General features: G+C 42.6%; 1 protein-coding gene across 1 annotated transcript; it reads left to right on the top strand.

Annotated features, from left to right (window-relative positions):
• The first annotated feature begins 493 nt into the window (after positions 1–493).
• MGARP (mitochondria localized glutamic acid rich protein) lies at positions 494–22,219 on the top strand. Its single transcript, XM_054392381.1, has 7 exons — positions 494–635; positions 2,353–2,456; positions 3,507–3,594; positions 8,217–8,450; positions 19,184–19,360; positions 20,809–20,857; positions 22,151–22,219. The coding sequence occupies exons 1-6, from the start codon at positions 551–553 to the stop codon at positions 20,853–20,855; spliced, it is 735 nt and encodes a 244-aa protein (XP_054248356.1). The 5' UTR covers positions 494–550; the 3' UTR covers positions 20,856–20,857; positions 22,151–22,219.
• The last annotated feature ends 1,755 nt before the right edge of the window (positions 22,220–23,974 follow it).

The raw sequence follows: 23,974 nt of genomic DNA, 5'->3' as shown, positions 1-23,974 counted from the left end.
TACTCGCAACGCTGAAATCCTTTGTCCTGATGTTTAACCCCAGTGCCCTTGCTGTAGGCTTAGCTGATTTCTCCTGATACTTTCCTAGAAATATTTGGTGAAGGAACACTCTTAGTACTCTGAGTAAATCAGTAGTATGTTCTACACTATCTTTCCCCTCTCATTCTTGGTAAATGAAGTCCCTGGTGTCTTTCAGCATGTTCTGGGTCTGTGGAGTTTCAGTAATTCCTGTTACGCCAGCCTGAGTAGCGAGCCCCGCTGGCTCTATTTCCCTGGCTAACGTTTAAGTAGCGGTACCTGGTATGACCCCTGCGTTACGGGTCTCCTTTCCACGGCAGGGGAACCTCGGTACGCCGCTGCCGGGTTACCCTTGTCCCCTGCCGGCAGCGCGCCCAGGTGCGCCGGCACATGGCCCGGGGGCGGGGCTGCGCCGGTCCCGCCCCGCAGGGGAGAGGGGCGGAGGATCGGTGTCTTCTGTCTCCGGCGCCGCTTCGTGCTGTCAGGCAGCCCGGCGTGCCAGCTCCGCTCCCCAGCTTCCACCGCCGCCGCTATGTACTTCTGCAGGGCCGCCTCGCAGGTGCTGGCCTCCCGCCTAAGCAGGGCCCCCTCTGCTGCCAGCCGCCTCAAGCAGCGTGGTACGCGGGGGCCGCCTCGGAGCTAGACCCGGTGCCGGGTAGAGGTCAACGGGACAGTGCGAGGCGGGGAGGGGGGGACGGACGCGCGGGGCGGGACGGGACGGGACGGGACAGGGAGGGTGACGGTGACGCGCCGCCGTGTCTCCCCGCGGCGGGGGGAGGACACGCGAAGGTCGCGGGGGTTGCACGGTGCGGCCGGTGATAGCGCTCGGCTGCGGCTCCCGCGGCGTGCGGGGCGGGAGGGGCCGAGAACGCTGCTTCATCAGCCCCGCCGGGGACCGGCTGCCTTCAAACCGCCGCCGCGTTCCGTCGAGGAGCCCCAGCCCGCGCCGGGCGGGATCGCGTTCCGCGGGCCGTCTTGTCCTTGGGAGCAGCGGCTGCGGGTGGGGCCATGCTCCGCCACCCCCTCCCGACCTTTTACCCATGGAATAAGCGGCTCGGTGGCGGGCAGGTGTAACCCCCGTTTCCGCAGCGAGGGGACCGCCCTTATCTTCACTGCCACCCCGCAAGAAAAAAATTGTAGAGAGGGGAAAGCCCCCTGAAGTGGGCGGTCAAAGCAGTGGCTTGCTCAGCGCCGGGGGCAGCGTGAATCAGCCCGGTGTGCGCGGCCATGGCTTTTGGCGCATCAGGAATTGTGTAACCAGTAGCAAAAAAAAAAAAAAAAAAAAATCTTGAGGCTGTGCTGAATGATTGCAGGCCCCATGAGCACCCTCCGACCTGTAATATTAGTGCAGCGTTTGAGAAGGCGGCATTAATGCGGAACTACTGCGGAATGTGGATTCGAATGTAAGAAGATCCATTAGGATGCTCGATTATTGAGGAGGGATCTGAAAAGTGTGTCATGAGACAGATGATGCTGAACATAATCCGGCACCCGATGGCAACATTTTGAGATTGAGACTATTTTTGCAGCTACCGATTGAAATGCTCAAAGCCATTTTAATATTCAGCGAGCACCCTTCCCTTAAGGTGTTTCTCATTTGGGATGAAGCCATCAAATTCAGCTGAAAGCTTTGCTGCTGAACACAATGATGGTCGTGGGTCTTATTCGTGGATCTCTTTTTGAGATGTACAGAAGAATCCATGCCTGTAGCAAGCACTGAAGCTACAGAAATAGTGAATAAAAATAACCCTCCTGTTCTAGTGAATATGTAATTGATCAGGGCTAAAATAGTGTAATCCTTCCTGCCTGCCCTGCCGATCAATTCCTGAGTTATGGATATGTATCTAAGTAGTAGCAGCCCATTTAAGAACAGAAGAATGTGAGTCCAAAGGAAATGCTTTTTCCTTAAAAGTTCTTAATTATTAAACTGAAGATCTGCTCCATCTGCTGATCATAACTGCAGCAAGATTGAATAAGGAGAGATTAATTCTTGCACATTCCTTAGGCAGGAACATTTTTACAGTCCTTCTTGGGGGTTTTATGTTCCTTAGGTAGTTCCTTATTCAATATAGGCTACATCCAATATTTGGATGTTGCTAGGCAGAGAGCATAGTTCCCAGAAAATCTTAACACTCTTAGGGAGAGCTCAGCTCCTTCAGTTAAGCACCGCACCCTGTGTTGCTCACTTGTCCTAAACATCACTAAGCTGTACCTCTATTTTTTGTGACATCTTTTTAAACCATCCTTACCCATACAGAGTTCAGGTTCCTTCATTCTGTTTTGTGGTGGTATTTTAGCAGCACTTTACATCAATTTCAACAATGGTTTTTGTAGCACCTCTTCGCCAGATGTCATCTGGGAGCGTTCCTGGCTCTTCTGGAGAGAACATGATTTACTATCTCCTTGCTGGTGTCGCTGCTTTTGGTGGCTTATTTTATGTAAGTGTTTGGGAATGGAGTTGTTTGTGCTTTCTGAGTGGGCATGGTATAAGGTGTGTTCTGGGTTAAAGGATAGGAACAAGACACAGTCAACAGAACATGAATGTGGCAGCATGCAAACACAGTCTAACTTAAAACTCTGTTCAAGAGAGCTAAAGAAACTGAATGCCTGGTGCTTGCCTGTGTTGCTGTTACTCTGATGTCTAGTGCTGTTGTCATTCTTAGTGGAAAACATGCCTAAAACTATGCAAAATTAATGCATCCAAAGATGGAGTAAGGCACCTGCTGCCTCTAACCCCTTGCCTCTTCTTGTCAACTACAAACATTAAGAGTATCTCAAAGTGGGCAAGACAGATAGGAAGTAAGCTCTCTGAAGCTGCAAGGGGAAGATTATGAACCTTGTTTATGATAAGAATACTACTTGGAAAAAAATTGTTAAAGTTTTGTAAACGTCTGCTTTTGTCAAGCTTTATGGTGATCATTCTTTTCCCTGCGTCTGAATACATCAGACTGTGCTTCACATCTCCAAAGCCTCCATTTCATAGCTTCCTTCCACTCCCAAGAGTGGAAGAGATTTGTGATAATGACAAGAAATGAGATAGTGACTAGCACATCCTGGGGATGTACGTTTTTCCCCCTCCCACAAAATAATCCTCTTGAATGGTGAGTAGCTTCTGCTCGTTCCTAGTATCAAACTTGTGTGATTGCATCTACCAGAGGAATAACAGAATCTCTTGCTGTCATCTTTTTATCATAGTTGTTTGTTTTGTGGTTTGTTTGGTTTTTTTTTTAAATCTTAAAGCACTGTTTAACTCAAACAGCACTTTGAATGATGCATGGTATTAGATTTGTTAACAATGGAGAAACATGAAGTGTATAAATATGTCAGCAGAGCAAAATAGATTTATTTTTTCTAACCTTTGCTTAACATAATTTGATAAGCCTCTGAGGTGAGCTGTAGCACTTGCTTAGGAACCCTTTTCTCCCCTCTTTTTTTGCCTGGAACTTTGCAGGGATGTAGCAATAAGTTTAGGTGTAATTTTCTTTCAGGCCTACAGAGTAGTCAGTTCATCCCGCAGCAACTATATCGAACATATGAATATCCTTCATGAGAGAGCTAAGAGGCGGAACGCCAGGGGTGAGTTGAGCTCTTCTCTCTTGTTCTCTGGGTACAGGAGGATCTGGAACAGATTCCTAGATTGTCTAATCAGGCCTTAACCCTGGCCAAGTCCTTGCCTGAGCTCTGTGAGTGGGAGTAAAGACAAAGGTGGTTGTGCAGTGTTCTGTTATAAAGCTGCTTCTTCACACATTTTGGGAAGGGGCTTAATGTTTAGGCAGTGAATCTGTTCTGTGATCAACCTGCAGGAGTCTCTTGGGATGGAAGGAGTTGATGTGTGAACCATTAATTGCGTGTTGAGTACTTGCATTTGTTTTCCTGGAAGCTTAATGAAATTTGACTAGATGCATCATGCTGTCAAAATAATTTTTATTCTTTTGTTTGTCAGGGGGGAAGGAGATAATACCTTTCTCTTGGTCAACAGTTTGGGTCCCGGCCAAGTGCCAGGAGGGAGCACAGTTCAATAGGAAAAAAACCTACATTAAAAAAAAAGTAAAGTAGATGGGACCCATTTCTTGTCACACAACTTTGATTTAATTTTATTTTTTAATCCTTTTTTTTATTATTTTTATCTGGGATTAAATGAAAAGCAGACACCACCTGAATGTATGGCAAATCCTCACTTAGCTCTTCATGCTTAAATAATTAGACCATGTTAGTTCAAATACTTGTAATGGAATGTTGTCCCTGTCTGCATCAATTAGTGTTTAGACAGCATTAACATAAAAGATAGAACTTTGGCAGGCATGGCCTTGCTAGGAACAGCAATTAAAAAAAATATTTCTTGAGGATCTTTATATTTCTATTTATTTCATAAATAAATATATTTAAGTCATATAACTTGATGCTGTTCCTTATTTTTTCTAATCTTGACCTCCACAGAATAATCAATTCTTTGTGTGCAAATATATTTGAATAAAATGCACAAAGTTAATTTTAAATTTTTTTTCCAGCAATGTGAGAATGTGCTTTGAATTGTCTGATCTTAAAGTTATTTAATTTGAAGCTGTTTGTCTTGAAGTTCCACAATACAACCTCTAGTTTTAGAGCTTTAAAATCACAGATTTGAAGATGTAAAATGGCAAAACACTTTAATTTCCTTTCTTTTAAGCAGCTGGAAGGAATACATTTTTTTTTTAGACTTATTTTTTTATAAATGCTGATAATTTGGCCATAAGTTTAATGCAATCTTTCATTGTCCCTAAAATAAAAAAACCTAACCTGGAGCAAAGCAGATATTTTCTGCTAGTGACCTGGTCATCTGCTGTTCAGGAAAGAAATGAGGATTACAGTCTTTGACATTCTGACTGACAGAATCAGAAGAATGTGGTAGATATGAAAGCATTAAGCAAACCTTCCAAGGCACTTCAAATGACATCAGTGTGTTCCCACTTTACTCTGCAAGGTACTGACTTTTAAGCCTAGTCTACCAAAATGTTTGAGTGGGATGCCCACAGAGTCACTGGTGCCACCCCTCTGGTGCCTGAGACTGGAGTTAAGAGCACTCAGTGCTCTGTAACTTAATTCTGACTTTGGGTGCTCTCCAGACATCCCATAATCTTGTGCTGCTTAGTAACTTAGATAAATGCCCCAGCCAATGGCAGATGATTGCTGCTTCCCTAATTATTGACAGTGAGAAGTCCAAAACGTTTCTTAAGGCCATCCAGGGAGCACAGTTGAAACTTGTTTCCTGTATGGTTTTCAGTGTTGGATTTCTGAGTAAATGCCCAATACCCGGAGCTTTTAGCTGGACTTCTGAGCAGCTAATTCCAGCTCACAATACAAAACTACTGTTGAATCAGCTCTTTTTAAAAATCCTTCTTCATTCCCAGCTGTACTACCCCCCAAAAGAGGTTTCTGTTCTTACTTTTCCTATAGAGTTCTTACTTTTCCACACTATTCCTCTGTGTGCTTTCTCAGAAGAACTGATGTCTCTCTTCCTCCCCTTTTTTTTCCTCCTCCCCTTTTTTTTCCTGCTCCCTGCATAGTTCTGTTTTTGTGTCTATCTTGTCACAGACTGTTCCCACAGTTCTGCTTTTCCTAGAGGTGCCCCTGCAGCTTCTTTCCCCACACATTCTGTAGGTTCAGGTAGTCCTTAACATTTTTTCACAGTGAGCACTGCTGATAGGAGTGATTACAAAGTCTGCTCTCAGAGCAATCCAATATATTTTTGGGGGTCACAGAAAATCAAGCTTAAGATAAGCTGTAAAACAGTGCTGGCAACACTGTGGTGGGTAGAAGAGCAGCATGCCAAACAGCACAATCATGGCATATTTTCTACATGCCCTGTGGTAAGGGAAGAACTTTTTAGCTGGGAGAATTTAATGCTGGGGAGCTGCTAATCAAGGGATCGAGTCTCCTGATACAAATAATTTTCAAGGTTTCTGGTCCTGAGGAAAATTCTCCCCTTGTGCCCAAATGTCTCTTACAAAAGAACTGCACATAGGTAAACAAGGTTGTCAAACCCAGAGAAACAATGAAATGGCTTGTTTGTTTACTGGAGGGTTGGAATGATACTTAATGGTATGTTAACTAAATTACATGAGGCATGTGGGGAAAAAAAAATCTCTAACAGCAAATTTTCTGTAGCTCTTCTTAAGTAAAAGCTACTTTCAAGTTTAGAGAGGGATTTTAAAAAGCCCCTGTCAGAAGCCTGAGTTGAAATAGCAGTAGAAAGTCTGGGACATCATTTGAACTGTGAAATGATGTTTGCCTTGCAGAACTTTCCACTTGCTTATGTAGCAAATGCTGAGTTTTGTCTTCTGTTTTATGTGCCTCCTTTAAACTTGTTCCTGAATTCCTTCTTTTGTAGTAGTGACTTTTCTTTTTTAACTTGATGCAAGCTGATTCAATCTTTCTAATCTCTACTCTGCTTTTACACTTTCCAGACTAATATACAAGGGAAATCTCTTTCCAAACCTGAGGAAGTTAAATACAAACAAAGGACAGTCGTTCACCATTGCCTACCTTGCAGCCTACCTTGGGATGACTTTATGCCTTCTATTGTAAAACTCCTTCCTTGTGAGACTTTGAAAGGACTACCTGTGTTTGCAAGGCCAAACCATATTGAGCTTATTACTGAATCTGCTTTGTAGAAGGCAGTTCTGAGATTGAGAAGCTGGCTGTTCTGAATGAATGCACTCTATATTTGACTGTCCAATAAAGTGTTCTGAATGCTGAGCTTGGCTGTTAGTCTGTTCTTTGTGTGATCAATTTTAGTGGTTTTGAAATACTGCATCCTCTTAAAGGGACATGATCAGGCTGCACGCTACCAAGCTTTGGTTTTTACTGAGCTGTGAATAGATTTGTATTTAAACCTGGACATCAGATGATAGGCTTGCACAAGCACCAGAAAACCAAGAACTAAATTTGATCTGTTTATAGCTTTTAAACAGATTTAAAAAAAAAGATAATAAAATAAATTCTGACTATGTCTCTTTAAGCTGCTTCTGTTCTCACCTACTTTACACAGTCTCACAGACTTTATTTCCAGTTGTGTTTTGTCACAGGGTGAGTTGGTTCTAGAGGTAAGCTTGCAATGAACACATGGTACACAGCTTCCTTTTGTTAGCTTGCATGGTTGCTTGGTGATTGTGCATCCACGTTGCTGTGTGCTGTTTGTTTTTGATGGCTTGTCTCAACTGAGTTTGAAGCAATGCATGGTTGGGAAGCACGGGGGTTTTCAGATTTTATCTAAAGAGTCCAACCCACAGCAGGGCAGAGAAGACTTTAAAGGACAGCTGGGACCTGTAAAAAGGAAAACAAGTGGTCGTATCTGCAGTAAAGTGAATGCTGAATGCTTCAAATTAGCAAGTTGTTTTCTTACATAAACTTAGTTTCTCTAAGAGCTCCCTGTTTAATTCTGCCCCACAGACCTTGCCTTCCTTACCTGAGGGCTATGGCTCTTGCAGGGCTGACAGTCATTCAATATAGCAGAGTGAACAGGGATAGCAGAGTACCTGGGGCAGCACAGAGCTAGATGGCACAAACCCCACCTGAAAACTAATCACCTACCAGGCTTGATGTTACTGCAGCTATTGCCAGCCAAGTTAGCCATCTTTAAAGTAGCCCTGCACAAACTGAAGGTACGTCTTGGCTTGCAGTGCTTCTAAGTGGGTAATCAACTCCCATAAGAGCTTAAATATGGTAGCAAATGTCTTATGCCCAGTGTGGTACTTCCACTGCTGGGTGCAACCAGGGCAAGAATCCTGCTCCCTCTGACACTCATGGGTGCTTTATCACTGGCCCTTTCAGCAGAGTGGGTTTGGAACAACACTTGGTGTAGGTTTTTTTGTTGTTTTTGTTTTTGTTTTTTTTTTTTAATCTTTATCCTACCCTGCACTCCCACCTCTTGCAGTCAGGCACTTGCTTTAAGCCACAGTTTATTTTCTTACCACACTGAAGCAGTCCTGAAACTCGGTAATTAAGAATATGGTTTCCTCATCTTGTAAACATCTGTTGTGGTGCCACGTTAGACCATATGTGGGGACTGAGTATTGGTTTCTTAATTTGGTAAATTCTGCTCCCAAGGCTTAGCTTCCCATTTTAAATGTAAGTGAGGAGGATGGTAAGAAGTAGTTGGTGAATTTGTGTTGCATGCATGCACTTTACTCTCTTTATTATATTAAATAAATCCTTACAAGGTGATGAAGAAGAGACAGATGAAGTCACTGAAGGAGAGACAGCCACGGAAGAGGCTGCTGCAGTAGCTGCTGCTGGACCTGCAGCACAGGATGAGAGTTCTGGGGTATCCCCAGGAACTGGAGAGGAGAACGACTTGCTGGCTCCTGATGCATCCCCTGCTGTGGAGGAAGCACAGCAGGAAGCTGCTGCTAATTTGGAAGTTGCTGCTAGTTCAGAAGGTGCTGCAGTGCAAGGTTAACTTACCCATGTCAGTTTTGTGTGTGTGTGTCTGTGTTGTGGCTTCTATAAGCTTTGCCTCTTACTACAGAACATTAAGAACAAATGTCAGCGTTCCTAATGGAGTTTGTCCTGCAGTGAAAATTAATTCAGGCATTACCTTGACATGTGTTAGGCAGAAGGTAATTAAGTTCATTAAATTAGTGTCTCTACAAGCATGCTGTCTGTGGCACCACAGACAGTAAGTCTATGGAATGAAAAGTTCATTTCACTGCCCTAGTCTATTTCTCTTGTTTAAGATCTTCTGTTAAGGTGAGCATGTCATATGATCAGTTAAACCTGGTTCTTCAGGGTTTGTTAAGGAATAATCCAAATGCTGTCTTTCAGTGGCCATTCCTAAGATACACTAAATAATCACAGCTGTTCTCTCAGTGTAACCAAGCAGCCAAAATGCTATGATCTCAGTCTTCAGGATACACTAGGCTAAAAATGTCAAAATTCAGTAAAACATCAGATTGGTATTGGACACCTGCTCTAGGTGACCGTGCTCTAGCAGAAGGTTGGACTCAATGATCTTTGGAGGCTTCCATGCTGGTGAACAGTTCTGTCATGCACCGGTCCCCAGTGGAGACTGTTGTAAATGACTGTTGGCAACAGGTGTGCTGAAGGGAAGGGTGAAGCCTATGGATCTCATAAGCAGTTCACATGAGGTCCCCACCGGGACTAAGTCACTGTGCCTGCTCTGTAACCTGAGTCCTGCCCTGGGAGGCTGCAGAGGTTCCTGCTACCAGGTCACCTTAACCTGCCTTGAGGGACTGCTCTCCTGCAGGCCCCATCTGCAGAAGAGCAACATGTCCTCTGAAGTGGTTGCTTCCTTGGATCTGAGGAATCAATGGGAGGCTCTGGCTCTTGACTGCATGAAGGGTTTAACAAGCAGCATGTGGGCTTACACACCCAGGCTGAATCCAGCATCCCTTTCCTTTCAGCTACCTAACAGGCAGTTTCCAGTGGCACAATACTTAAAATATAAGAAGATGGTATTTTGATTTTCTTTGGTTTTTCTGTACCACTTTGTTCAGTGTTTACCTGCAGTCAGCAGCTGTTTGTGGTTGTTTGTTTCTCTTTTTGAAGTTATAACTGAAATCCTTCTGGAAATGCTTCCCAGTTTTGCTTTTATCCATTTGGTCAGGATTTTAGAGGAGAAAAAAAAGTGTATCTACATTTTTACAGAGCTAGGGAAGGATTTTTCTTTCATAGAATCAACCAGGTTGGGAAAGACCTCAGAGATCATCAAGTCCAACCTATTACCTAATACCTAACACCTCCTGACGACTAAACCATGGCTCCAAGTGCCACATCCAAGCTTTTTTTGAACACCTCCAGAGATGGTGACTCCATCACCTCCCTGGGCAGCACATTCCAATGGACAATTACTCTGTGAAGAACTTTCTCCTCACCTTGAGCCTAAACTTCCCCTGGCACAGCTTGAGACTATGTCCTCTTGTTCTGTCACTGGTTGCCTGGGAGAAGAGACCAACCCCCCCTGTCTACAACCTCCTTTCAGGTAGTTGTAGAGAGCAATAAGGTTTCCCCTGAGCCTCCTCTTCTCCAGGCTAAACAACCCCAGCTGCCTCAACCTCTCCTCAGAGGGCTTTCAGAACTGCCTGAGGAAATGCAGGCTTCCTTTGAAAAAGAATTACTTGGTTCAATAACTCTTATTAGTTTTGTTGGTAGCTTGATGTTACCTCTGCAGAGGAAGGTGCAAGCTGTTGGAAATGCAATTGTTTCATTTATTCTACAAGGCTGTCTGCAATGTTTGGAAGTGCAAGGTGCCAGTGAACATTTTGTCTCCAGCTCCAGTGTACATACATATTGTAGAGTCATTGGGTTGGAAGGGACCTTAAAGATAATCTAGTTCCAAGTTTTTAGCTTCCTCTAAATTCTATTTTTCTGTACCTTTTGCTTCCTTGAGCTGTTGCAGTGTCACTCTTGGTTACTGCCTAATGCAGGTACACTTCCTGCTGTTCTCCTACGCGTACTCTGTGGGGACCATAAATTAAGATTGATTTTCCTTCAGGTAGAACAAATGCTATAAACCACACAGACTGGCAAGCTGCTGTTTGCATTAGGCAGTGTTGGTGCATCTGTGGCTTTCAGTTTTATGGATTGCTGCTAGCAACGTTTCTCCAACTCTGGTATTTGAGGCTTGAGTTTTCTGTATGATCAGCTAGGCTTGCAAAGGCAATTAGCCCCAAACTGTGCTTTCCTGGACTTCTGTAGGGTAGATTCCTTCCTAATTCTGTAAATATTGAAGGCCGTGGTCTCTTCACTGTTATTTCAAACATTGTTTGGGTGAGTAGCTGGGGTTGGGGAGGATTAGTGGGTGAATGTGCTAGTGCTTTCCATGGTAAGCCCAAATGGCATTACAGTGCCAGTTGCCTGCAGCCTAGAGAAGCAAATCTGGGCTGCACTGGACAGGAGTGGCTGCTCTCTGGGCAGGACTTTTGCTGAACTGATTGCTTGGCCATGCCAGGCAGACAAAGCCACCCAGGGCGATGGGGGTGCATGGGTTTGGGTTTTGCTTGGTAAGTTACCCAACTCTGGTGTGTACACAGCTTGCTGAGAAGTCCTCATTTTCCTATTTGCTGTTTATGTTACCTCATGCCAGTTTTCCCCATGATCCATTCCAGTCAGTGGTGAGATGTTTCAGCCAACCAGCCACCCACCCACAAGGCAAATTGGTTCTCATTGCTACAAATCCTTATTGCAGAATACAAAACTACATCCTTGAAACTACATGAGGTGTTATAAACTACTCTGGATTAATGTGGTTTGCACTGTTAATGTGGTTTGCACTGTTATGCTTTCAATCTGACCATTACAAGCAGCTAAGTCTTTTTGTTAATCATCCTTTGTAGAGTAAGCTCTCTTGAAGTGAGTCTTCTGGTCATTAGTATGAACTAATGAGGCTTTTCTTAGGAACTAGTGACCTACATTAGGCACAAACAACCTGCAGAATGTTTGGTTGAATTAATTTGTTTCTTCTCTTCCTGCATGGAGTGAAGAAAAGTCTTTTTCTTTTTTTTTTTTTTTTAACAAAATGTGCCTCATACCACCATGGTTTAGGCTCTCAGCTGGACCTAATGGACTCTTATCTCAAGTACATATAGAGGAGGTGATATATTTCTATGGGAGCAGGATTATTAGAGATCCCAGCCTGCCTTTGGTAATCATTTTCTCAAAGACCTTGAGCTCTAAGCCTCTGGTTCAGGTTTCATTTACAAAACTCCCAATGCCTGATGCCCGTGGGCATTGCAGGGTAAGGAAGGCTGAAACTGCATTCATGCCACATCCAAGCAATGCAGTGGTCAGGCCAGGGCAGTTCCATGAGCAATGTCTTCAGAGCAATGTGGGCTTTGGCAGCTCCCAGCCATTAGTTCCTGTCCTTTGCATTCAAGCAACTGATCAGAGTGAAAAATAATCAGTGCTTTTCTAAATAATTGTTACTTCCCTGATTCATTTGAGCACATAGAGCCCAGAGGTTTATTTTTGTCCTGTCTGAATCTCAAGCACTGAATTCACAGTGTGGGAGAGAGGCGTTGGGCTGTGCTTAACCACCCAGGAGATCTTTTTCCTTCTTAAGTCCACTGTTTAAGTGTTTCATGTATTTTCTTTCCAAAGAGATGGATAACTTATTCCAGCTGGTTCTAGTCTTAAATGGTCACTGAATAAAATGCCAGCGAGCAGAGAGAGCATTTCAGGTAGTCCTAAGTGCCATTCCTGGTGCTTGGGATATTCCCAGTGGATATCTGCAAGCCCTGTGTGCTGAGCTCCTTGTACCATTCAGGCCAATGAAACCTGAAGCATTTGCTCCCTTTACAGGCACATATACAGAGTTTTGCCTGTTTTGTCCCCAACTGACTTGGTGATTATTTCCCCCTCTTTCTACTGCTGGTGTGGCTGATGGTGGTTTGAGTCTGTGTAAGCTAAAAGGAGGAGATGCTGAACCAAAGTCAACTGTACCTGGGCTGGCAGGTAGCTTCTGGTGGAAGGAAGGAAGGGGACCTTAGCTGTCACCACCACCTCAGGATTTAGAACAGAAGACTCTGTTGAACACACTACTTTTCCATTTTCCTTAAGGCTGATGGTGGAACCAATGTGTGCCAAGTTGGCCTTAAAGGGAATTGCAGTTTCCTGCTGCTACTGCTGTGTCTCCCCAGAGTTAGATCTGAGGGGGTTGGATACTTCCACCTCGTGTGCTCTGTTTTGCAGCCTCTCTCAAACACATTGAATCACTTTTCAGATGTGGCAGAATTTGATCTTTTTTTTTTTTTCAAGTGACTTCCACTCTACTGTCAGGTTTCCATTATCAGGTCTTTAAATGATGAAAATGAATGGGGAATTTTTAGCTCTGCCTGCTCAAATGTTTTGGGGGAACATGCTGAGACCCTCAGTGGACCTTACTGAGGAGAAGCTTTACACAAAAGCATCACATTCTAGTATGAGTGATTCTCTAAAACCACCAAAATTAAATACTGTTTCTGTTTCCACAATTAAATTTGACTTTTTTTTTCCCCCCTTTGGAATTAGTGTATGACATTGGTTATGTTATAGGCAGCTTGACATATCAAAGCTTTGTTTTTGTGCTCCAACTTTGGTTCCTGCATTCCAGGCAGATTCCATTTGTATTATGCAGGCTAACTTGTATTATTTTAGCTTAATAAAGCCAAATTCTTCTGCAAAGAATATTTTTTTTAAAGCAATTGGACCTGATGTTCTGCATTATGGATACCAGCCCCATCCTGACTACTCCAAAGAAATAATTAGTGATATGAAGGATGCTTCTTTAAGTGAACTGCTTCACTCCAAAAAAAAAAAAAAAGTGTATTTTTAACTTGAAAAACTGCAGGAAACTTGTGCCTATGCAGATTTTTTTGTTGTCCATTTCCAACTGGACATAGCACTTTTAAAATGAATCAAAGGATTAGGATTAGGCTCAAAATAGGATAGTTCTAAATATATTAGTAGGGAAATGCAAAACTGGGGGGGAGGGAGAAGAAATAGAGGCTGTACCCCTGAGAAGGCTGTGGTTATCTTGTATGATCTTACTATGAAACGTCCATCCTGGGGTGGTGGGAGGGAAACCCTCATCTCTCCTGAGCCAGGAGAACATGGAATATAGCTTTCATTTTCTTCTCCTATGTATTGTAAGCAAGGAAAACATACTTGAAAAGCCACTTAAAAATACAAAGTAAGAGCTTAAAGTCCAGTGAGATGTAAAACTATAATCTGGAAGTTAGTTTAATTATACCTACAGGCTGTATGTGTTAATCATCTATACATTGGTATAAAGAGATACTAAAAATAATACATTTCAACACAAGCACTGTGAGCAAGGAGAGGGTTTCCAAGCAGGGCTGAGCTGACTGCTCAAAGGTGGCAAAACCTTTGCTGTAGAAGTGAAAGTCTGAATTCCACAAGTGCCCTCATGCTTTATATAACATTTGGACAGCTCCTTCTTTTAAGGCTGCTCTGTTTTTACACCTTTCCCTGGTTTTAATCCTGCCTCTGTTTTTACACCTTAAGAGAAAGATGTATTTCTTTCACAGGGTCAAGTGCTTCACCTGTATGAGCAAAGCAGTTCTTTGCTTCTTAGAATCATTTCCTTCTTAGAATCATTTCCTTCTCACAATCATTTCCTTCTATATGTATGAGACATATTTTTTTTTTTAGCAATTATTTGCTAATTAGCTGCTCCTTCAGTGGAAGTGTGAAGACCTAACCTTCACATTAACATGGATGATTTGTTGTTGTTGTTGTTGTTGGTTTTTTTTTTGTATTTGATGCGCTGCTCTAAGCTTTAAAGCAGTAATTTGAATCAGCACTAAAGAAACCTCTCAGAGTTGTTACAAAGGAAGGTGCTTTGCTCCCAGAGCTCCAAGCTTGTTTAGGTGGAGGAGCAGAACTCACTCTCAACTTGGCAATGCTGACATGACTGTGGACATGTACACTCAGCTATTTGTTTCTTCTCCTCCTTGATCTCATACATCCTACTGCTTTCTTCAGGAGCTGTGGTCAGTGAAAGCTGACATGAAATAATCCCTGTGTACCAGACAGCTGGTGGTTTGCTTTGGCAGCTCTCACACGTGGTGTGTGGTATGAAACCCAGCTTGGAAAACCCAGCTTTATGAACACTGAGCACTAAAGCCTGGCAGTATGTGCCCTGTAGAAATGCTGTCAGCAGCAGTGTCTTCTACAAACATTCCTGCAAGAACCTAATTCTTGGCGAATTTCAGATTCCACTTACCACTGCCAGTGCCAGCTCAATTCTCTCCATACCTCCCTTTCTCCTGCCTGCTTCTAGATCACCCTACAGCATGACTGCTTCCCAGGTGGTAGGAAACCACTGCCAGTGGGAGGTGGTTTAATTTTGGACTAGAGCTTTGTGTCCCAGGCAGAAGTCCAGGCTGATTCCACATAAAAACTCCTCTAGGAAAGTTGGAAAGCTTAAATGCTTCAAAGCTTTGGGGGAAGAAGCTATATGAGCAGGAGCATCTGGGTTCTGAAAGTCAATCCATGTGTGTGGGGCTTTGTGTTGTGGTTTTTTAATATTAGCAGGGAAAAAAAAGTCTGTTGGGGGGAGAATATTATTTTTGTTATTAACTGGAGAGACGATGAGTCAGTCACACAGGGCATGCAAGTCCCTGTGTATCACAATGCTTTGTTCTGCAGGGGGAATGCTGAGCTCACTGATATTCAAACAATTCAACTGCCCATCATGAGGATGCTGAAGCTCCCTGGATCTGGACTGGTTTCTGTCCTACTGTGAATGCACAGAAACGTAGAGTCCTGTGCTCTCAGTGCAGCTGCAGCCCTTGTAAGAGTGAAAAGTGTGTCTTTAAAGACTGCAGGAATAACTTTTGTACAGAAAGCAGCAGGTTCTTTTCTTTTTTTCTCTTTTCTTTTTTCTCTTTTTTTCCTCGTCTTTTCCTCTTCTCTCTCCTCTCTTTTCTCTCTTCTCTGCCCTCTTTTCTTTCCTCTCTTCTCTCTTATCTCTCCTCTCTTTTCTCCTCTCTTTTCTCTCTTCTTTCTTATCTCTCCTTTCTTTTCTCTCTCCCCTCTCTTCTCTCTTCTCTGTCCTCTTCTCTCTTATCTCTCCTCTCTTTTCTCCTTTCTTTTCTCTCTCCACTCTTTTCTCTCATCTCATCTCTCTCCTCTTTTCTCTCTCCTCTCTTGTCTCTCTCCTCTCTTTTCTCTTCCTTTCTCCCTCTATCCCTCTCTCCCTCTCTTTCTCTCTCCTCTCTCCTTTTCTCCTCTCTCCCTCTCTTTTCTCTCCTCCTGTTTTTTGTTTGTTTGTTTGTTTTTTCTCACCTACATGACTGGAATGGTTCCCTAAAAATTACCTGTCTAGGTGGAACTAAATGCTGGATCTCATAGCAATAAACTGCTTGAAGCTTCCTAACGCTGCTGCCTTATTTAAAGTAAAAGGGAAAAAAAAAAAAAAAACACGACATTTACAAACAAACCTTCAATTTCCTTTTGTCCCTAAAACCAATTTCCTCTTCTGTATTTACTCAACTCAAACCAGATGTGTTTGCATAACATAAATGGTTTGCTGTCCTGTTTGGTGCATAGGTAATGTGCTGCTGGTGCTTGCCCAGTCATGCTCTGCTGCTGTGTGTGCACTTTGGAAGGATGTATTTCTTCTCAACACAGTTACCTGGTGGTTGACTCATAAAGCAGAGGAGCAAAAGACCACTCAGGAGTGCCTGGGCAGCAGCAGGGGATATTGTTGTTAGGGTTCAGTGTTACCTGTAAAGCAATGGAGAGTCCAAAGAGGTTATGCACTGCTGGTTGTATAGTGGAAATATGTCGGGGGGAGGGGGTCTGACTGGCCTGAGGGCATTTGTCCTCAGAGTCCTGGGTTGTAACAGTGTGAGAGCTGAAATCCCCCTCCCACACTGACAATAACCAGGCTAGCTCAGTCTGGAAGCAAAAGAAAGCCATATTTACAAGCAAAACTACAATCTATGATGAAATGCAATGAGTATGTACAAATATACACTACTCACAACATTTACAAATATCTACAATCAACAGAAAAGCACAACCAAGCCCCCTTTGCTTCCCCCAAGAGGCCTCTCCCCCCAGGTCCCCCTGGCAGAAGGCAGAGTCAAGAAACAGAGAGGCTGTTAGACTTAGCTTGTCAAGGTCAGTGTGTTATCTTCAGCCAGAAAATAAGAAGCAGGCAGACAGAAGCTGAGCAAGCTGAGGCTGAGACACTTTGTTTTGAGTAGTGGTCCTTAAACATTTCTCTCTGTCCAATGGAAGTATTTAGAATAATCATTATTTTGCTTTCTTACACCCAATAGTGTTTTGTTTACATTCTTTCACTTTCTCTGCTCGAACTTTGTGAAGAAAAATTAAAAAGACAGCCTTAAAACCATCACATGGGTGTGTTAAAATTCCTTTCAGGACAGCTGATGGTGCCACATGCAGAGCCTAACCACTTGCCTAATGTCTGTAAATGTGATTAGTTTGATAATGACCTGCTGCAAGCTGCCATGTCAGGTGCTGCTGTGAGGAAGCATGCTTGGACCACCAGCTCCTTCCACCTTTCTCTTCCTGGAAAGAGCACTTCAGCTGGGTCACCCAGAAAGGTGGCTTCTACCAAACTCCAGTACTCAAGGAAGGGATGGGAAAGCCATTTGAAGTTTTCTGCAGTAGCCAAGGACAGTTAACTCCTTTGTAGAGACACAGATGTTCAGAAATAGAGCAGGGCCCTTTGTGTTTTAGGGACTGGAGCTACTCTGTAGAGACCTGGATGGACAACATCTTTTGTTGCAGTTGGTTGCCTTTCTGATAGCCAGGAAGAATCCTTCAGACCAGAGACAAAGCATTCAGTACAAGTGGTATAACTGTTAATGTTTGTTTTCAAGGCAGGTACACAATTTCCATTCAGAGGAAATGAGGCTTTGTTAAAAAGCAGGAAAACCCATGCTGGTCCCTCTGCCTGCTTACTGATCTACTCTTCTTGGTGCAAAAGAACCTAGGACACTGAAGTATCACAAGAAATAAAGAAAAATTAGCAAAATTAAACACTATAAGCCAGAGAGCACAGTTTTTGGTAATATAAACTGAGTATTTGATGTCACAGACTGAAAACCAGCAGCTTGTTACCATAGCAAATATGTTGCATTACATCAAGTGGTGCTAGCTATAAAAGAGTTAATGTTCTCAATTTCAAATGTACTATTTTTATTGCTTAGCTGTCCCCTGTAAAGACAAAGGTCCCAATTCCTGCATTTTGTTTTCCTGTTGCTTCCTCAAAATTCAGTCAAGCAGTCAGCAAAATGAAGTGAAGTAGTGGATGTTCAGAATATGCTGCATCTAATAGCTGATAATAGCTGCAAGCTGATATTTGGAAGAAGGAGTGGGGTGCTAGGTCTACAAAACTCCTGGTTAATGCATTGGTTGAAGTTTGGATGGCACTGTTTAATTAGCTGTATTTAATACACATGTGGCTTAGCACAGGGCACAATTTGTAACAACCAAGTCCCTGCAAACCTTACTCTGTGAGCATCTGAGGTGTGTGACGATGGAGACGTCCCCTAGGAAGGTTTAGAAGAACATGGTAAGAGAGAATTAAGTAAAGTTTAACATGGAACTGCTGGCTGATGTGCTTGGTCTCCCTGCAGGGTCTATCTCTATTACCTGTTACAGACTTCTCATACAGAGAGATTGCTTTGTCCTTAAGGAGCATTGACAAATGGCTCGTTGGCAATCATGCTAATGAGCCACTTTTCACGAGGATGATTAGGGGACTTGAGCATCTCCCCTATGAAGAGAGACTGAGATCCCTGGGGCTGTTTATTCTTGAGAAGAGTGAGAGGGGATCTGATCAATGTGTATAAATATCTGAGGGGTGGGTGCCAAGTGGAGGGGGCCAGGCTCTTTTTGGGGGTGTGCACTAGTAAGACAAGAAACAACAGGTTCAAGCTTGAATATGGAAGATTTCACTTCAGCATGAGGAGAAACTTCTTTACTGTGAGGGTGACAGAGCCCTGGAACAGGCTGCCCGGGGGTGTTGTGGAGTCTCCTTCTCTGGAGCCTTTCCAACCCCACCTGGATGCATTCCTGTGCAGACTACTCTAAGTGACCCTGCTCTGGCAGGGAGGTTGGACCTGATGATCTCTGGAGGTCCCTTCCAACCTCTAATGTACTGTGACACTGTGATACTATGCTACACTGGCATCCTAGCCTGAACCTTCAGCCCAGTGTTAGGGTATTTCTACCTTAAAGCTACCTGACATCTTTGCAAGATTATGGGGAGTGTCTATGTGATGTCCTACTGTGTGTTTGCCCTAGTGTCTGCTGATCAGACTAGGATTACTCCCATGGAAACCTCACCATTAGTATTTTGCACATCATTAATAGTTGGACAGAAGTTAGAAAATAAAATGAGGGTACCTGCAAGAGAATATACATGTCAGAGAATTCCCTCTGTCTAAAGACATGCAAATAGCTCATGTTCATAGTTTCCTGCCCCAGAGTCAGAGTTTCCCTGCAGTTCCACTGGCAAACTTTTATTTGCATGATAAAATTTAATCATCTGATGGATCCTGCTGCCTTCAGTTACTTCCCATGTGTATGTCAGGCAGGTACTTCATGCTTTGTGAGCCTTAACTGCTCACCCTCGTTTTTGCTGAATGGAAAGCCAAGACAATTATCTCTCTAATTTGCTTCCTAGAAACTGTGAGTGAAATCTTGGATGTTGCAGCTTCTTCTGCCCACGAGGAAAACTTAGACAAGGAAGGAGCAGCAGCAGCAGCAGCTGAAGAGATTTCTGACACATCCTCAAGGAGCGAGGAGGTCGATGCTGAGGAGTCAAGGCAAACTTCAGAAGGTGCAGGAGTACAGCTGAATGGCTCTGAAATGTTCTGTCTCTGGAAAGCACTGATGGCTGTTTGCACTGCTCTAGCTGCAAGAACACACAGGACTCCAGTGATGCAGTGTGGCTGCTAGCAGAAACTGTGCTTGGCATCTCAGCAGAAAATGGCATTTTGAAATTCTGTGCCATGCAGTAGAAATATGTCTTGCTAAGTTGGATGCTGGGGGTGGGGGAGATGTTTTTCTTCAGCTCTGCTAAGTGGCTAGATGGAAAGTTCATGAAAAACAACACATTCTCCTTTGTGCTGCATGAGATGTAACACACTTCTTTCTTTTTCTCTTTTTCTTTTTCTTTTTCTTTCTTTTTCTTTTTCTTTTTCTTTTTCTTTTTCTTTTTCTTTTTCTTTTTCTTTTTCTTTTTCTTTTTCTTTTTCTTTTTCTTTTTCTTTTTCTTTTTCTTTTTCTTTTTCTTTTTCTTTTTCTTTTTCTTTTTTTTCTTTTTCTTTTCCTTTTTCCTTTTTCTTTTTCTTTTTCCTTTTTCTTTTTCTTTTTCTCTTTTTCTTTTTCTTTTTCTTTTACTTTTTCTTTTTCCTTTTTCTTTTTCTTTTTCTTTTTCTTTTTCTTTTTCTTTTTCTTTTTCTTTTTCTTTTTCTTTTTCTTTTTCTTTTTCTTTTTCTTTTTCTTTTTCTTTTTCTTTTTCTTTTTCTTTTTCTTTTTCTTTTTCTTTTTCTTTTCCCTTTTTCCTTTTCCTTTTTCCTTTTCATTTTTCTTTTTTCTTTTTCTTTTTCTTTTTCTTTTTATTTTTCTTTTTCTTTTTCTTTTTCTTTTTCTTTTTCTTTTTCTTTTTCTTTTTCTTTTTCTTTTTCTTTTTCTTTTTCTTTTTCTTTTTTTTCTTTTACTTTTCTTTACATCTGACTTAATTGGAAAGGTTTTCTTAAATTACTTTGCTGTAAGGAAAACTATAGAGCCTGTGACATTTATAAACCTCACAGTGTTTCCCTGCAGCTATAAACTGTCTTTTATTGCCATTGAAGTTGAACAATATAAATGAATGCAAAGAAAAATGTGTCTTGAATTCATCACTGAGGAGATTTTCAAAGGAGTTTAGAAGTTTGGCCTCTAAACTCTTCTCCAATTAGAATTTAAAAGCTAACAGTTAAAATGTCTGTACCTAATATGGCTTTGTAAATTGTATCCCTTGGACCTTTGGATCTGGAACAGGTTGCCCAGGGATGTGGTTGAGGCTCCATCTCTGGAGACATTCAAGATCAGACTTGATGTGGCCCTGGCCAGTCTGATTTAGCTGGAGGTGTCCCTGCTGACTGCAGAAGGGTTGGACAAGGTGACCTTTGAGGGTCCCTTCCAACCCAGTGCAATCTGTGAATCTTTGGGTCCTTTGGACCAAAGGAAACAACTTGCTTAACTATTTGTCACTGAGTAAATTGTATCCAATATTTCTCATTGGTGTTTTGTCTCCATTTTCAGTTTCTGTGGAGGACAAGACACCTGAAGAAGCTGCTAAGGAACCCTAAAGGTACAGAGTACAATTGTAGCCTGTGGTTTCCCACTCTTCACCTTCCTTTGTTAGTCAGTTAGTGACAACTGCAGGATGCAGTGTGTCTGCACATGCACTCTGGTGGAGAACATTGCTTTCTGCTCCCAACAAGTATACTGCCAAAAAAGAACTTAACCAAAGTACTTCTTATGGTTTGGGAACCATTGCTGGCATCTCTTAGAGGCTAGGGAGCAAAATTTTCTGTATCAGTTGTCACGCTGGGTGACTACCTCCCCCCCAGCCCCAAACCAAAGCAAGCCAAACCAAACCAAAAAGTATTTTTATGACTGTAGCATCATAAGTTTACAAAAAGTGCCTGTTACTACATTCTGATTCAATCACATTGGGGGAAAAAAACCCAAACCACTAAATGTCTATAAAACATTTTACTACTTAGTGCTGGAAGATTGCTGCTGGGTTGAAAGCTAGGCTGACTCCTTTTTTTTCCCATTTACAAGTCAGGAGCCACAATGTTAGGGAAGAACTATTTATTTATTTATTTATTTATTTATTTATTTATTTATTTATTTATAGTGTATGTTTTGATTGTAAACGCTTGAGGGTACAGAACTTAACTTTCAGTTTGTTTTAAAGCAAATAATATTTGGGGGGCAATTAACAGAAGAGGGAAAAAAAAAAAGCACGTTGATGTGAGAATCAAAGCAGTAATCCAGTTCACTTTAAAATACCCCAATAATTACTCAGTGAAGGGATTAAAGTAGTAATAATGCATGAAATCCTCAGATGAAGCCTCAAATTGATGCTAAGAGCACACCTGAGCAAGAATATCCAACTGTTCACCTTTCCTTCCAGAGTACAGCACTTCTGCTGCTTGTGGCTGTTGGCCCCAGATTCACACCACTATGAAGCTACTTAGATCAGTAATCTCAGCAAAGACAATTGGTTTACCTTGTGCTTAAAGTTAAGCAAGTAACTATTTGTAGAAGTAAGGCTTAGTGGAATGTGTCCAGCATGCAGGGGAATTCATTCATACCTGAGCAACAGGGCTGAAGAGGAAGGATTCCTTGAAACTGAGCTTTGCTGGTGGCAGCAGAGTGAGTTTTCACCAGCCATCAGCTCAGTATGATTTACACAGCAGTAGTGGTTATATGCTGTCATTCCCTGAGCTGATAACCTGCAGTCAAGTGTACAGTGTGCTTGGAATGTTTGCAAAGAAAAAGAGTTGATGAATCAACTCTGTTGCTAAACATCATTTGTTGTTGTTGCCTCTCAACCAGATTCTTTCTTTCTTTGTTTTTTCTTTTTTCCTAGTAAGCAGCGCTGAAGCCTTTGAAAAGTTTAATGGCAATATTTGTGGCAATCAACCAGCTGATTCCTGTGTGAAACCTCATCCTCTTCCCTGGAGACATAAAGGATATTGTGCAGTTTGTCATACCACACACTGCTCATTAGGACCAGTATTCAGCGCTGCAACAGACAACCTAATACGATTTGAGGTGGTTAGAGAGACGCTTCTGTGATTAACATCTCTGCTTTAGAAAGTAGCATCCAGTGATAACTGTCAGAGCACTTCCAGCATGTAATAACTAATCCCTGCTAAGGGAAGCAGTAGACTTAACTGAAACCATGTCGGCTGAACTCCCATCTAGATCTTTGTTGTCTTATGTACATTGACTTCTTACTTTTGGTTCAAACTGTGGTGCAGAGTTATACCATTGTGACATTCCAGGCTAAAATATAAGTGAAAGGTTTTAACTGAGTTAAAATCTTATACAAATCACCTATTAGCATTGTTAAATTGGGCTGCAGGGAACATAGCAGCTTTGTCTGCTGCCAAGTTTGGGTTTGCAATTCTAAGCACAGGACATTCGGCTGTGTGAGATCTACTTTTCCCCTTGCATAAACATTCTAGATGCTACCCTTCCTTGCACAGGAGCAAACATTTTTAAGGCTCCTGCTTTGAGAAGAAAACCTGCATGGAAGTAGTAGCAATAAGTACTTTGTAGCATGAAAATCCAAGTAACACCAGCTGAAGTTACCATCATTGATCCAAGTGGTGGCTCCTACCTTGGGGGTGCTGGGCCCCGTTCCTACCACACCTTAGCCTGCTGTAGTCCCTCTGTGTTGTTCTGTCTTAGCAGTGGCATGCAGTGGTGGTGGAACAGCATGGAGGTTTGAGAGAACACTCCTGTATAAATCATGAGCAATTTAGGCTATGGCAAAGCTCAGAGCACTTGCAAGCGGCCAGCAAAATCCTGCTGGAAGGCTGTGCCGTAGGTGCAGGATTGAGGATGAGGATTCTTAGGGGGTAATAAAGAACAGAATGGCTAAATAATCATCTCTCCTTAGTATTATCTTAATGAGGACAACATCTACAGTGAACAATGGGTTGGTATGACACTGTTCTCTAGCCCTCCCTTGTGCTCTGTGCATGGCTCTGCATCTACTACAAAACTGAGACCCACAACTGCCATCACAGAATGATGATCATTCCAAACTGGGGCCAGATAAGGCATATTATACACATTGGTATGGGAGGTGTGAATCCCAAGGTGTATCTGACTGCCTTCTCTTCAAGCAGAACTTTGGAAAAGTGTTGACAAGGAAATTGCAGTGTTACATTCCTACCCACGGCACAAAGCAAAGCTCCTTCCCCCCTGTTGTAAAGCAAATGGCAACGGTGTTCCAACAAAACCCTCAAGCCTATTGCCTCTATACGTGCTTATTCCTGTACCAGGAGCAACTGGAATAATGCAGAAGCCAAACCAGGCTCCTGAGCTTCAAGAAGACATACCACAGCCTTCTGCGTAAAGGATAAAGCCACTGTGACTAAAAGCAATTTTTGTAGGCAAAGCTACTGGAATAAAAGTCTTAGACAGATATTTTGTTGGATGAGAGTCTATCTTCATTTATCTGGTAGAGTAAATACCCTGTGATGGATGCATGCTCTTAAATGTTCCATTTCCTCATGTTCACCGAGTCCCAGTGAAAGAAGCTGTGTCTCCTTTCTGCAGCTGGCAGCAGGGTTTCAGAAACTGTTGGCTTTGCTGAATGTCCATTTATCTCTGGAACTGCTCTGGTACATGGCAAAATGTATTAGCCCTTGGGAACAGGTGCCTGAAGAACTGAAGTACA

Source organism: Indicator indicator, chromosome 25 (genome assembly GCF_027791375.1).
Source record: "Indicator indicator isolate 239-I01 chromosome 25, UM_Iind_1.1, whole genome shotgun sequence".
Classification (NCBI taxonomy): domain Eukaryota; kingdom Metazoa; phylum Chordata; class Aves; order Piciformes; family Indicatoridae; genus Indicator; species Indicator indicator.
Note: the sequence above shows the minus strand (reverse complement) of the source record. Positions and strands in the feature narration are given on the sequence as shown.